This window comes from Musca vetustissima, unplaced genomic scaffold (genome assembly GCF_032173495.1).
Source record: "Musca vetustissima isolate MV318-11 ecotype Yass unplaced genomic scaffold, APGP_CSIRO_Mvet_v1 utg211245, whole genome shotgun sequence".
NCBI lineage: Eukaryota > Metazoa > Arthropoda > Insecta > Diptera > Muscidae > Musca > Musca vetustissima.
In genome coordinates, this window is record NW_026884716.1 from 10,334 (window position 1) to 26,789 (window position 16,456).

The 16,456-nt window shown below is 35.5% G+C and overlaps 1 protein-coding gene across 1 annotated transcript in view; it reads right to left on the reverse strand.

Annotated features, from left to right (window-relative positions):
- Window positions 1-3,099: 3,099 nt before the first annotated feature.
- Window positions 3,100-16,456, reverse strand: part of LOC133331714 (dopamine receptor 2-like) — a 38,312-nt gene continuing 24,955 nt past the window's right edge. Inside the window, 1 exon segment of the mRNA XM_061540091.1 lies at window positions 3,100-4,212. Coding sequence (XP_061396075.1) covers window positions 3,100-4,212 — 1,113 coding nt within the window.

A 16,456-nucleotide genomic window follows, 5' to 3' on the forward strand; every position in this document is an offset into this window, starting at 1 on the left:
AAAATATATATGGGTGATATATATAAATCTGACCCGATTTTCTCGAAATTTGGCACACGTCATTCTAAACTGAATTGAGTACACCATGTACAATTTCGCGCATATTATAGGGACATATAAGGACTTTGGTGCACCATTTACATAAAATCGGACAAAACTATATATGGGAGCTATATTTCAATCTGAACCGATTTTCTCGAAACATATCACTTGTTATTCTTGACCTAATTCAGTACCCTATACCAAATTTCTGCAAATCGAACTATATGTAGGGACTTTGGTGCCGCATTTACCTTAAATCGAACGAAAATATATATATCTAAATCTGAACCGATTTTCATGAAACTTAGCACACATCATTCTGGGACTAATTCAGACCTCTATGCCAAATTTCACGCAAATCGAATGATTTATAGGGACTTTGGTGTTTCATTTACCTTAAATCGGACGAATCTATATAAGGAGCTACATCTAAATCTGAATCTATTTTCTTCAATTTCAACAGGGTTCGTCCTTGGGTCAAATAAGTGAGCTGTGCCAAATTTCATCCAAATCTGATCATAAATGCGACCTGTACTTTGTTTACAATTTAACATCTACAGACGGACGGACATGCATAAATCGACTCAGAAAGTGATTCTATGGATATTATCTAAAGGAACCATGTGTATATCTTGTTTCCTATTGCCTCTTACAAACATGTGCACAAAGACATAATACCCTGTACCACAGTTTGGTGAAGGGTATAATAACATACAAGGAATCGAGTTAAAAGGACGAACAAATGATTTATTCGATTTTACAGAAAAAATTAATTTCAGACAATACGTACAATGGCGCAATCTCCCCATGTATAATGGTGTATCTTCGAACTTTGACCTGGGGCGAATTTTTCTTGATCCATGTTTGTTAAAAAACGTTGAACAATGTTTGGATCAATTTTTATGTATTAATCATTTCAAATGGGATGTAAACATTTTCAAAATTTTGACATTTGGTGGAGAAAAGGTACAAGAAGTGAGTGAGAGGTTCAATTCACACCTAGAGTATTATCTAGGTGTGGTAAAAAATTTAAATTGCTAAGTTTGAATCGTACAAATACCCTGTCCACCATTATTCCCCCTCATAATGTGGAAATACTTGCAGCTGGAATTACTCACAAATGGTTCCCTGGTTTTTCGGCAAAAATTTATCATGTAGCGACTGTTCCGCTCAAGTAATGTAGTAATGTAGGACAAAATACGACCAAGAGAAGACGAATCAATGGACCTCATAACAATGCTAGTTACCACACTTCGGTTCGAAGCAGAACCTTTTTAGCTGCCAAAACGTGGAATAAATGGGCCATCCGCCATATAAATTCTATCTATTTCCACAAGTCGCCAGAATATGCAGATTCGCGCTACTACTTCGGAAATGTTTGACACTGAAAATTGGATATATTGGTCCATGACATGGAATAGCCCCCACCGGGGTATTTTGAAGGTTCTTGCCACATTTTTCGACCCAAATAGCTGTAATTTAGCATTCCTGTTTCTTAAGGGGTAAAATATATATTGGAAAGAAATATCTAATAATATTTATAAATATTTTGACAACTAGTTTACATTTGGAGTTGTCGTCCACTTTTAAGTTTTTTTATGGTCTGTATTTTTGTTTTGTTCCAATCGAAGCATTCCATGTTCTTGGTGGGTAAAATAATACAATTTTAAATTCGCAAACTATATACCGATTGTTGAAGGTCCTAGCCGAATTTTCCAATCGAACTATTTATATGTAGTTGGGACAAAATTTCCTCTATGTAGACATTTTGCACTATGGGTCCATGACATGTCTTCCATATAAAGGTTCCGTCCGAATTTAGGTATTCTTAAAGCACATCTCATGATTGAGAGTACAAAATCGCATACGATTCCGCATATTAATTTGTATATACCCCGAGTAAAATATAAACAATATACTAAAATTAAAATCGTCATATCAGATCCCAGAATACGTGGGCTACTATATACACATTTTTGGACAATGCAATGCTAAGTGTTGCATTACTCATTGCGCCAAACATGTATTCAACTTGCTGAACAATTTCCTACAATCATTTACCGAAAGGATTCGACGTCGATTGTCACGAAATGAGTACATCGAGGAACTTTATATGACGATCAATCGCCCCAGATTGAATACCGTATAAAGATTTGTTCTCGTTGGACAATTCGATAATTGTCTAAAAATGACTAGGGTCGATTGGTATAAAAAGACTTAAGGGGACCTCCCCCCATTTTCGGTGTCAAAAATTTTAATTTAGTTCTTTTTTTATTTAATTCGATTCTGCACTAATTCAAGAATGTCCTTACAAAATTTCAAGTGAAAATCTCAAGAACTCTTGAAGATATAGTCGATTTTTTGCGACAGCATCAAGTGACGGCAGACGGGCTTCTCAAACTTTAAACCTATTTTTCACGAAGCAGTGTTTTTACGAATGGCGGGCACGATAACTTAAAAACTAATAATCCAATCGGTTTCAAATTTTGACACGATTCTCTGGGAGTGTAGAGATATCGTATGAACTAGGATAAAGCCAATAGGTTAAGAACTTTCCTTGTTTTTTTTCATATAAACTTGGTAGCCGATTTAAGGACCTTATTAATGTTTGTGGTTCTAGGCAAAATATTTGTAATATTTGTCCACGTTTTAATGTAGCCTCAAAGACCATTGACGACAAACTCAGAATTTTTGTATGGTCCTAGACATATGTGCCAATTTGTTAAACCATCCACCTGATTAAGCCCTCAAAGTTGGATATTTTTGTATAGACCCTTTCAGGCTGAATTTCGCAGTTTTACTTGTTACAATTTTCCACAAAATGTTAATTGTGATATTTGCCTCTTTGAAATCAATTTTTATGAAAAAATTCAAAAATTTTAATAAATTATTTAACAATAAATATTATTAATTTTTTAAATTTAATATTACATATATACTTGTTTGGAAGACTACAAATTTGTGTGTATTATGTGTGTTTTGATAAACATAAGTATGTAATAAATTTGAATATTAAATTATTTTAAATATAAAAAACTAAATCAACATTGACTAACCTTAAGGAATCATTATGTTATCACGTGTGAGAACAGCCGCTGATGAAGATAACGAAGAATTTGAATGACTGTTGGAGTAATGATGTGAGCTGCTACCACCGCCACAACTGCCACTGCCGAGAATATTACTTTCAATTTCCCCTATGGCATCGTCAACGTCATCAGCATCAGCATCCGCATCATCATCGTCCTCGTCATCATCAGTGATGCCATTATTATTCCGCTCATCGGTTAACGACAATTTGCAAATTTCATCAACATCCTCGACGGTGGTAATTTGACTCGCACAACTTTGACGCATTTCAAGTTTTTGATGGCTGTGCGATTTGTGCATCGACATCGACGATATCAAAGCAGATGAGTTTGGCGTTGGCATTGTGTCATCAGAAATTTCCGTGGGTGTACGTATCGAAGGTGTTGCTGCTGCGGAGGCTGCTGAGGTTGGTGTTGTCTTTGATGCCGCGGCCGCAGCTGAGGCTGCCACCATAGCCGATGTGGTGGCCAGAGCTATGTTTGAGGAACTGGCAAATTTAGCCGTCGACAAGAAGGAGACTTTATTAGGTGGCGGTGGTATGGTAATGGGCGTCAGAGCAAATGTACAATGTTTGCCCGATGGCCCGGCAGTCATGGGTGTGGTGGCCGCACTCAACGAACCGGGTGAATTGAGGGCCGTGTGATGTGGTGAGAGTCCGGAATTTAGTGACAAACTTGTCATGGACGAAGGCGTCAAGGCATTGGCACTGGCTGTACCCGTTGGCACCGGTGGTGTTATGGTCACGATGGCTTTGGTGATATTAGACATTGTGGTCGCCGCACCAAAGTGTACACCTGAGGATCGTCGGCGTTGACGATGATTGTGGCGATGAAAACTTTGACACCTTGTACAGGTCCGGGATTCACGCTGCTGTTGTTGTGGTGATTGTTGCTGCTGGGAATGGTGGTGATGATGATGATGGTGGTGTAGAACACTGTTTCTACCGCAGTTGCTGCTCCCGCTACAGGAACTGCAACTGCTAAGCTGGCGTCACATCATCGTGCGATTGTCATTGAACTGATTCACGGACTGATAGCCAAATGAGGTGGAAGCAGCCACCATTGCAGCAGCCACATGACACTGCGGGACCAGAATCCACAAAGTAACCATGACGCAGAATTATGTGAGTGACCACATCCCGCAACAGAAAGGAAATTTGACATGAAAAAAGGAAAGGAAAATGGAAAAAAGAGAGAGAACAATAAACATTTATTAATAATTTTCGCATTTGGCATATTCCACAAAAACAAAGCGAATAAAACAATCATAAAGTTAAATTCCCTTTTTATTGTTATTGTTGCTGGTTTTTGTTTGTTTGTGTTGGTATTCAGCGCTAGAGGCACTAAAAAGTTTAATGTTTTTATGGCCGCTGAATGTTTGACAATGTCCGGGATTTTTATTTTATGGTTTAGGAATAAATTTAACGAGTACCCAGACAGGCATGGTGCCTAGGGTCTGTTGTGTAACAGTTTTGTTGTTGTTTTTATGTTTTACGTGCCGAAAGGAGGAAATCGGGACAGCCACTTCCCGTTTGCCTTTCAAGAATTCACAATTTTTATTTCCTTTTCCTCCACCTCATCCATCAGCTAATGACGGGATGATGAATTAACGAATGACAATCATAAAATTATTACAACATTCATACAATAACAAAAACAACAAGAACAACAACAAAAAAAAAAACGAGTGAAGATATTAATTAATTTATTATTGGCCAATTAGGTTTTGTGCGAATGTCGAAGCAACAAAAAAAGTTTTTTATGCTTGTTGTTGTTTTTGTGGCTTTTTATATGAATATAATTATTTTTTTTAATGTGTGGTGGCCTTGCTTTGCCCCGGCTCTCCCTCCCTCTCTTTGTATGCCCTGTGCTAAGTCCATTCAATCTAATTACCACCGTTTGCTGCAGCTTTACCAGCATTTGCTGCTAATTACTGTGTAATTTCTAATAAATGCTGAGCTAGCAAAGTAAAGCCTTGCCCCGACTAGTATGAGTAAATTATACTAATATTAAATATAATTAATGCTACCAGGCGCAATAACTAGATTAGCCGACAAAAGGGATTACAATAATCAATGAAGGGCAATAATTGAATATTTTTGTTAATCACTGATAGAATATTTAATGGTCATTTTATTAATGGCTTTTATAGTGTATAGATATTAATATAAATTAAAAAAATAAGGGATACTGGGATATTTATTCCGGGAATAATTATTATATTGATATATAACCGGATAGGAACCTTTGTGGAAATAGGGTCCTATATTATTTTTTCGGCGACTACGTCTTTTTTTGAATCGAGAATTCCAAATATTAGCCATATAATTTAAATTAGTTTCAAATTTGCTCTAGTTTTTCCCATGAATTACAACTTAGCGTTTTTAGTGTGAATTTTCTATTTTTTGATATAATAGTGAAAATTAGTAGATTCTTGTAGTACGGGAACAGACCAAATACTGATAATTTTTGGTAGAGAGATTTTCTCCCGAAATTTGGAAGATGAAATTATATTGGTAAACGCCTAAAGAAAAATAGAAAAAATATATATCCTCAGGCCTATGGCTAATGAGGTTATATACACTTTGATACTGTGAAAATATGTCTCATTGAAATATTGTTTCTTTGGACAAAATCCGTTTCAGAAAATTTCCAAAACCATTATTTTTCGGCAGATGGCTGTACTGATATATTTCTGACAAAAGCAATTTCAGATTTATGCTCGTTGGAAGATGATATTTTGCAGTAAAAAAAAAATATTTTGGTTTTCAAATGGAAGTTTTACAGGTTTTCTTGACAAAAGCGAAAATGCACCTCGCACAGGTAGGACGGTCGTCGAAAATGTCGATAACATCGGAGAAATAATCGAAGTTGATCGACATGTTAGCGGTCGTAACATATTCCAGGAGCTAAAAATCGACCATAATACTGTTTTAAACCATTTACAATTGACCAGAAACGGAACACCAGTACAACCCTGGTCTAAACACATCTACAGTGACTCGCAAGAAACTTGGTTGGGAAGTCCGGACTTGGCACCAAGTGATTATCATATTTTTCTTGCATTGCAAAATTTCTTTAAGGGAACCCCCCAATACTAATGCTTGTTAAGGTTTGTAACTTTGCACATATATATTTGAAGATTTAAAAAGGAAGAAAAATAATTTACAAAAATTTTTTATTGTTGTTTTTTGTGATCAAAGAAAAGTCTTTATTTTTGATGACGGGCATGATAACTCCTCACTGGAACATCGGAATTCGAAAATTTCAACGGCATTAGAAAGACTACATATCTGACTCTCGTATGAACTAGGATTATTGACTTCGCACAACAATTAGCAAAATGGTGGGACTTTGAATTTTTTTTTTTTTTGGAAAATCGCCTATTTTTGACCGCAATTGGCTTTATCCTAGTTCATACGAGAGCTATACACTCCCAGAGAAACGTGTCAAAATTTGGATTATTAGGTTTTGAGTTATCGTGCCCGCCATTTGAAAAATACTGATTCGAAAAAAAAATGCGTTTAAAGTTTGAGAATAACTCTTGCCGTCAATTGATGCTGATACAATAAATCGGCTATATCTTCAAGAGTTCTTGAGATTTTCACTTGAAATTTTTTAGGGACATTCTAGAATTAGAGTAGATTTGAATTAATTCAAAAACATTTTTGACACCGAGAATGGGGGGGGGGGTCCCTTAATGATTAAAAATTGGTATCTAGGGAGGATTGTGAAAATCGTTTCTTAGAGTTTTTTTTTTTTTTTGCAAAAATAGAGAGCAATACATCTATGAGAGAGGCATTATGAAGTTACCTTTAAAATAACAACAAATCATACAACAAAATTGTGCATTTTTTAGCCCAAATTGGACATTCCGAAGCATGTTAAATAAAAACCTATAGTTCATACCAATTTAAGGGTTTTTTCACACACTAATATACATATCTAAATCTGAACCGATTTCACCGAATATTAGCAATTAAATATTAGGCGCAATTTAATACGCTATGTACAATTTCGTGTAAATCGAGGAAAATATACGAACTTTGGTGCAGTATTTACATAAAAGTGGACGAAAATATATATGGGAGCTATATCTAAATCTGAACCCATTTTCACTAAATTTAGCACATGTGCTTATAGATACAGATTTTGGGAGTATAGTGCACTTTTAAAATAAAATCTGACGCAAATATATATGGGAGTTATATCTTAATCTTAACTGATTTCAACGAAACATAGAACATTTTATTTTGTACTTAATTTAATATGCTGTGCAAAATGTGTTCTCAATAGAACATATCTTACGAGTTTGAAAATATTAGGAGCTATATCTAAATCTAAACCGAATGTCTCTATTTTCAATAGTGAGCCAAATAGGTGGGCTGTGCTGATTTTCATCTTATTGGAATCATAAATGTGACCTGTATTTGTTTTACAATTTAGCATAGACAAACTGATGGACATAAATAAACCAGCTCAGAAAGAGATTCTATTTTCGAGTAAGTAATTTTAAAATGTTGCTTCAAAATATTATTTTATTTAAATTTATACTGGCTTTATAACCTAAAGACCAATGAAGAAGATTTGCTATATTTTGTTTCAATTCTTTTAAAATATATTTAAGAAGTCTTTGTCTGCAATTTAACATAAACATTTTCATAATTATTCCATTCCTTTTTGTGATGACCTTTTCTATTATCTTTGCTTTAGACCAAATATATTTTTTATGTGATTTGAAAATTTCAAAAATAAAGAGGATATACTGTGACAGAGTTAAAGAGAAAACATTTTAAGCAGTAATTATATTAGTAAGGGACTCTTAATTATATAATCTCATTATGACAGATTACCAGAAAAAAATACTTCAAGGCATTTTATGATTTATTTGAGTATATTAGAATATATTAAAAAACACTAACCACTAACTTAAATTTTGAGTGGATCTAAATCTCTATTCTGTGTAAATATAGTGTATATAATACTACTACAAAATTTTAGAGTTTCAAGAATCCTGTTAATATATTAATATATCCGACCATATACATCAAGTGCTGGTAATGTCTCTAGCTCCTGTCTTCAAGCTGAAGATATTTAGACAGGTATACTTATTCGTTATTCAGGTATACTTATTCGTTATACCTTCCAAGAATTCGGATAGCAAAATAACAGTCACTTTAAATGGCAAACAAAATATCGAAAATTTCGATGCACTATTTCATCCGGAAAAAAACCCAGTTTCAAAAAAAAAAGTCTTAGCCAGTTATGTGCAAAATTTCAAAGCTATATCTAAAATATTCGAACTTCAATGTACATACGGATAGACAGAAATACAATCTATATCGTCCATATAGTATTGTCTTCACGAATATATACTCTAATATACTCTCGTAGTGGATTTTATATAATAGAAGGTGTGTATTTTATAAATATTTTTAAGGGACTATAGAAGGCGTGCATTTTATAAATATTTGAAAAGACATACAGAAGGCGTAAATTTTAAAAAAATTTTGTAAGAGACCTATCCACTTAGCCATGCCCATTTGTCAGATGAAATTACGATAGAGATCTCTTTTACTAAGATAGGTCTTTGACATTTTGCATTGGGATTGCTTCCAATGGGTTGTAACGGTCCAAGTTTTATTATAACTGTACTTAATTTAGCATTGCGTTTTTGTGAAGGTTGATAAGCATCGTTGTAAAAAATGCCAATAAAGATACATATATAAAAGCTCACACAAATGTTCCAATTCATTTTCCTACCGAAGGGATTGTATGTTCACATTCCGCGTTCTTATGGTTCATATGTTTTGACATACCCCACATATAAAGGTCCTGGTCTATTCTCGAGGTATTGACGATTTAATGCTTATTTTCCAATCGAAGGGCCTGTGATTTGGTATTACGGCTTCATGATAGGTATAACAGTTCCTCGCTGAATATTTACAATGTCCATGTGTCGACATATTCCCCATTCTAGGCGCGTTGTCCAACAGAAGTAACATTACAATGTTGGTATTTTTAATGGGTATAACAACGAAGGGGCTGTAATTTTACATTCCGGATTCTTGGTGGGTAAACATCTTCTTCGACGTATATTTACAATGCACAAGGTCCCTATTTGGACATGTACCCCATATAGTATTTTCAAGGCTGAAATTTGTCATTCCTGAAAGTTGGTGATTCCTGACCGAATTCATAAACCAGACTTTACAATGTTGATACTTTAAATGGGAACACAAAGCTCGCGGGGCCGAATTTAACTACGTCTGTATTTGTTAGCGTAACGTCCTCCTTTAATGAGTTAGTTTTGTTTGAAAAAGAAACATAATAGGACTCTCCAACAAATCGGAACAATTGAACTGTTATGTTGATCATTTTCTCATAGGACCCGAAACCCGAAACCATTTTATAACTTCTACTAAAAACAATAACAATTATTTTCTGCATATGTAGGGGCTATATCGCATGATTTACACAAAATATAAATCATTTTAGATTTATTATTTTTTAAAGACGGCAGAACTAATTACATAACTGAGAAACAAATTTATTAACTAAATTGCTCTATAATTACTCTATATTGCATCGCATTCTAGGGTATAACAAAACAAATAGAATATCAAATGAATGAGTCAAAGGCTTAAGGTCTTCAGCATAGCTTTTTCCCGGATATAAAACTGAATGCCTTTGATGAATTTGTAGTGAGGGGTAATAAAAAGCCTATGGAATAATGGTGATGACTTTGTGTATTTAAGGATTCTACATTTTTTTGGTATTCGCTTTAAACCCTCCAAGATAAAAAACAGATATAAAAAACCAAAGGTTTATTCTCTACCCTTCCATCTATTCTGACGGTGGTAAAAGGGCCAAACGGCAAATAGTTAAAAAAAGGATGATATATTTTTTGTCTGTCTCATAGCTGGGCAAAATGAAAGCAAAGTCTTTGCTAATTCGCTTTTAACTGGTTTACATTTGGGGGGCTGTTTTTTATGATGTCGTTGTTTCTCTTTTTTCTGTGCTTTTGGGTTAAAATGATTTACCAGACATTTTGGGGAAAAGTATTCTCTGTTGACTTTGTGTGTTGGCGGCTGGCTTTGACATTCATTTTCATTGGGGTTTTGTAGTTGGTATTTGATATAGCTGGGTTACAGGTGTGTTAGTGTTGTCTCTTTGGTGTGTTGTGTGCAGTGCAGGTGTTTGGTGTTGTTGTTGTTTTCATCTCCTTTTGCAAGGGTATCAGCTGCCTTAATAACTTGTATTCAAGTCAATATGGCCAAATGTTAGTGATTCACTGGTGGAATGAGCCAAAGCCTAGTGGGTATTTGTAATTTCGTTAGAATGTTTAGTGAAGTGTTTAGGAAAAAATTGAGTTGTTTCAAATAGTAAACACCAAGTAAGCGTTGCCTTAAAATCTGTAAGCTTTAAATAACATTTATAAACTTTTACGCTAATTAAGTTAAATTCCTTAATACAAACATTTAAAATCAACAACCAATAAAGAAAATCCAATAGAAATCAAATAATCACAAAAAAGTAAGCAAACAAAAACCAATTTACAAGAATTTATAGCACCAAGCGAAACCAAACAAAACAAAAAAAAAAAAAAAAAAAATATAGCATAGAACAGCTTATAAGCGAATTTAGTAAACACCTTGCAGATAGAAAGCGTAACTGGAAAATTTTTTTAAAGCCATTTATAAAATTTTGTTCGCAAAACGTGCACCAACGTGTGAAAATATTTGTTGCCACTTGGTGGCTGGCTGGCGGCCATCCCTTAGCCAATAATTCAAATTCAATCAACACAAATCTCTTTTATGGTGCTTTCACTTCCTCCTTTTGGCAATTTTACTTTTCATTTCAATTTCTTGGTCGTTTGGTGCAAAGGTAATTCCGTTTACGAGTAATTCGTTTAGTATTGCACTAGGGATGAGGGAAATTATTCTTATTATTATTAAATTGTTTTCATATCGAATTTTAGTATTTTGCACATTGGGAACGATTTATTAATATTAGGTTGGGGAAAAAGAATCCTCGAAAATGTCTATATAATCGGAGCAATGATCGAATTTAACCAGCATGTTAGTAGTCGTAACATAAATCGACCATAAATCTATTTTAAACTATTTACAAAGCTGGGTGTCACACCAATCAACAGAAAAAATAGGATAGATCGAATTTCCATCTGCGAAGCCTTGACCAAACGGAATGAGATAGACTCATTTCTTAAACGTATGGTGACTGGAGATGAGAAATGGACCACATACGATAACCCTGTGCGAAAACGATCGTGGTCAAAGAACGGTGAAGCGCCTCAAACGATGGCCAAACCAGGACTAATGGCCAGGAGGGTTGTGCTATGCATTTGGTGGCACTGGAAGGGGATTATTATAATGAGTTGCTTCCATATGACCAAACGCTAAATTCTGATCCCTATTGTCAACAACTGGGCCGTTTGCAGATACATATTGACCAGAAACGGCCTGAATTGGCCAACATGAGAGGTTACGTCTTACACCATCTAGGGATGATTATGAAAATCGACAAGGTATAATACAATTTGAAAAAAATAACAGTGAGCGGAGCAGTGTAGTCTGGCGGGGCCGACATATAATACCCTACACAACTTCCACGAAAATCTAACTTTGCGTTATTTGCACCCTCTTGAAGCCTGACTAAAGGTCAACAAATATTACTACTATTCAGTTGTGATCGACTCAAAAAAAAAACACAAAATGTTAAGGTTTCGGTCCACTTCATCCCAAAATTATTATCTGATCATCATCGAAAGTTATAGGCGTTGTCCTTGACCATAACTGGAATCTCATGGAAATTTTCAAAGCGATCAGCGCTATATTTCCGCCCTCTAGTGTGGTTTTGGGTTACTAAATAATGTCTGAATACGTAGGCACATGTAAATATTTAAGTGTAGCTCCCACATCTTAGTACATACGATCATATAATTGGTATCAATTTAAAGGTCAACCTTTTTGTGGGGCTGCACAAAGCTATAATAAGTTAGGTTACGCCCTTTCTAAGTGACCTACCTAACACTGGGGTGTTAGGCGATTAGTGTTTACGGTTTACAGTCAGGGCGCATCAACAAGTTTTTCAGGCTTAGTTGTCGAGTCCTTACCATCGTAAGAGGCTATGCCATGGCTGACCTCAAGTCCTCACTTTACAAAACTTCCGACTCAACTCCACATTGAATACCACTGTGAATACCCCTACTGTGATTAACTCAATGGCAATCCTAGTGACTCCTTCAAATCAAGGTGAGTCTTCTTAGATGATGACAAAGAATACAATCCCTGACGAGGATGAAGATCCCAACTGCATATCCACAGCCAGCAGCGAAGTCTCAATACTTCTGAGGCTGTTGTCAGTTGAAGTAGAGACTGGTGGTGATGACTCTTCCATCGAGGAACTACCAACCACGTCAACGCTAAATATATCTCTGATCAGAAGATTTACTGGAGAGCAGTTAATATCTGCAAACGATTTATCGGACGAGTCAAAGACTCTATTACTCGGAATCTAACATTTTGTGTTATTTCTTATTAAAAAGAATTCGTACGTCACGTCTGAAGACATCCACAGTAGCCCCTACAAAGGAGGATAAGATTGCGTGTAGTTTGAACCCAACCAGGACGATGATGACTAGGACTTCTGAGCACTCGGAAACCCCAAGGGATCCCTGAGTGTTGTCTCTGACACCATCCTCAATTGCAAAGGATGGTAAAGTTGGGTTAAAGTCGGTTCGAGGAGAACCCATAGAAAAGCTTCCAGAAGGTCTGATAAGACGCAACCACTATTTAAGTAAATAACCAAACTTGCTAATCCCCCCACTGCTGATTTACCCCAACCTAAATTGAAGTTTATGCCAATTGGGCAGTCATGGCATCGGACTTCCTTAAAAGAACAATTAATAACAGCGTTGCCCTTTCCGAAGGTAGTAAGCTGTCAGCCGTTGCGGTGCTTCTTTCTAATTTCAGCCACAATGATATGACGACAGCCATACTTAGGGGTAAGCCCCTCTTAGTTTCTCTATCTCCCATATGAAGCTCCTGATCTACCCGGATCGGAGGTATGCAACTTGCTGGAGGAAATAAACGGTATTGGTGACCTGCATCTATGCTGTGATGCCAATGCCAAGCACCATATCTACTGGGGAAGCAGTGACATCAATCCAATCAATCCCGGTGAGTTCGTATTTGGTTTTAAACATAGATATAATCTTAGGATATGTAAAGGGGGCAGTATAGTGATTTTTGTAAGTAGAGTGAGAGTCAAGTCAAAACAAAAGTATGAACGATTCTGGGGTCAGGATCTGGAAAGTATCTGAAAATGCTCATTTTCGGATCATACTTTTCCATATTTCCGCATCCAGAGAAAAACAGAAACTTTATATGACCCTCGGAAGACAAACTCGGATAAGTTCCCAGCTAAAACAGCACCCACTTTCTTTGGTATTAAATATATCATAACGGTCGAGGATGTTGAGACAGCTGTGAACAAAATCACAGGAATTCTTCGGAGGTGCTGTAAGGTTTCCTGTTCTTTAACGTAACCTGGGAAGAAATCTCAACCGGTATTGCTCGAACATCGTATAGCAAAGCTACTAAGACTAAACCTAGTACAGATTACGGCGTTTATAGAGAACAATTTAATAGGTAAAAAGTGAAAACAACAATACTAAGTGAAAGAACATACCGTGTGGGAATTAAATTTAATTTCAAATTACTTTTACATTGACTTTACTTTCAAATATTCTCTATTTGTGATTTGCTGTCCTTACAGAAATTATCAATATTGTTCAAATGTTTAGGATAATCCCCCATACAACAGCACCTTTAATTTATACATTTTGTGGGATTTTGGCACGTTTGCAAGCGAATTGGCTGTAATCTATCTACCAGAAATACCTTTTCGGAGTAGGCTCTATTACGATTTTTTGAGGTTTGAATCGAATTTACTGTAATTTAATATTTTGGCTTCTCATTGCGTTTCAAATTTTCCTATTAAAAATCATTACCGGCCTATCTTTTACAAGATTCATATTATTTTTCGAGGCCTGGATTTATTTCCATTTTTTCGAGACCAATATAAGGCTTTGATTTATTTAAATTATTTTTTCGAGGCCTAGATAAGGCTCGGATTTGTTTAAGATTATTTGTTCGGTCCCATATCGCTTTTACATATTTTTAATGTCATCTTCATGTTGGAGGTTTTTATAATTTCGGTACGGCTAATCTTAAAATTCGAATAAGACACTTTTCGTTCGTGTTCCCAAACAATGTCCTTAGTAGCAAAACTTGATTTGTCCCACAGTGTAATTATGCTTTCCTCTATTCACTTCATTCCGAGTAGGATAACACACGTGTTTGAGTTATTTGAATCGTCAACATAGAAACCCACATTCTGAATCGATGAGATATTGAGGAAAAACATGTTTGTTTTTACCTTTCGTTCGTGTAATTTGCCACATATGTTCAACCACAGTAATGCAATGACGATAAGTCAGGCAGAAAATCAAAAGATTACATGGCTAAGGTTTTTTGGGAGGGGGTTCCATTTACATCAACTTTTTCAATATAGTCACTTCCAATGTTTTGGCAAGTCACAATGACTTTAAGAAAAAATAACCCAGAAGGAAAACATTTTCAAATCTCTACAAAATATTCTAACACACCTGCAATTTATCAATGGGATCAACATTCGACTAGAAAACAAAGTGAGAGAAGCCAAAACCAAGCCAATTGTTTAATCTAACGATGATAAAGCAAAAAATGTGTTTTTATTTTCAAACCAACAAACCAACACACACACATACGCCACCTGAAATATATTTCACACCTTTTGTAAATTGAACAATTACCCCCTATCCCTATATTTTTTTACTCCCTTGCTTCCAATATTCACTTGCAGAACTGCCAAGTAATGGCCAAGATAATGCAACCGCAACATTTTTTGGTTCCTGTTTTCCCCCTCCCTCTCACACTCTGTTTGCAACAACCACACCACAAACAGATGGTGTTCTTTATCGTTGCCAGGAAACACGTTTGCTCTGGTGTGTGTGGGTGTTGGATTGATAAGCTCACCTGACCATATCCTGATTGGCTTGGATGTGATCCAACTGCGATGACCAGAAGACCAAAGATTGCTGTAAAATATCCTCTGTGTGTGTGTGTGTCCGAGTGTTTGTGCTCAATTCCAACTTTGCCAATTGATGGATAGATGGTCGGACAAGGTTGATTGTGATTCAGGGCAATTTTCCAAAAATGAAAAATTGTATCTTAATATATATCACGTTAAGAGCTTCGTTTAATTAAACTTGTATCCTTAATAGCAGACGATGACTAAGAAGAAGCAGTTAGGGCGTATTCAACATGCACAAGTATTGATGTAATTACTTTAGTTGAAATTGTTTATTGGGGGAAAATCTCAAAGTACGTCAATACTTGACAACTGCCTTTAGGATATATACCTTAGACTAGCAAGAAATTGAAGGCCTTGAAAAAATATTCCTTAAAAAATCCACGCCTTATATAGGCCTTGAAAAAATATTCTTTAAAAAATCCACGCCTTATATAGGCCTTGAAAAAATATTCTTTAAAAAATCCACGCCTTATATAGGCCTTGAAAAAATATTCTTTAAAAAATCCACGCCTTATATAGGCCTTGAAAAAATATTCCTTAAAAAATCCACGCCTTATATAGGCCTTGAAAAAATATTCCTTAAAAAATCCACGCCTTATATAGGCCTTGAAAAAATATTGCTTAAAAAATCCACGCCTTATATAGGCCTTGAAAAATATTCCTTAAAAATCCACGACTTATATAGGCCTTGAAAAAATATTGCTTAAAAAATCCACGCCTTATATAGGCCTTGAAAAAATATTCCTTAAAAAATCCACGCCTTAAATAGGCCTTGAAAAAATATGGCTTAAAAATCCACGCCTTAAATAGGCCTTGAAAAAATATTCCTTAAAAAATCCACGCCTTATATAGGCCTTGAAAAAATATTGCTTAAAAAATCCACGCCTTATATAACCCTTAAAAAATCCACGCCTTATATAGGCCTTGAAAAAAATATTCCTTAAAAAATCCACGCATTATATAGGCCTTGAAAAAAATTCCTTAAAAAATCCACGCCTTATATAGGCCTTGAAAAATATTCCTTAAAAAATCCACGCCTATATCAAGCCTCGCAAACATATTCTTCATAGCCTCTATTAGGTCTTGGACATATACCTAAATATTTACAAGAAATATTTCGAGGTGGTGCAGACGGAATAACATAATAGGACACAACAATACATTTC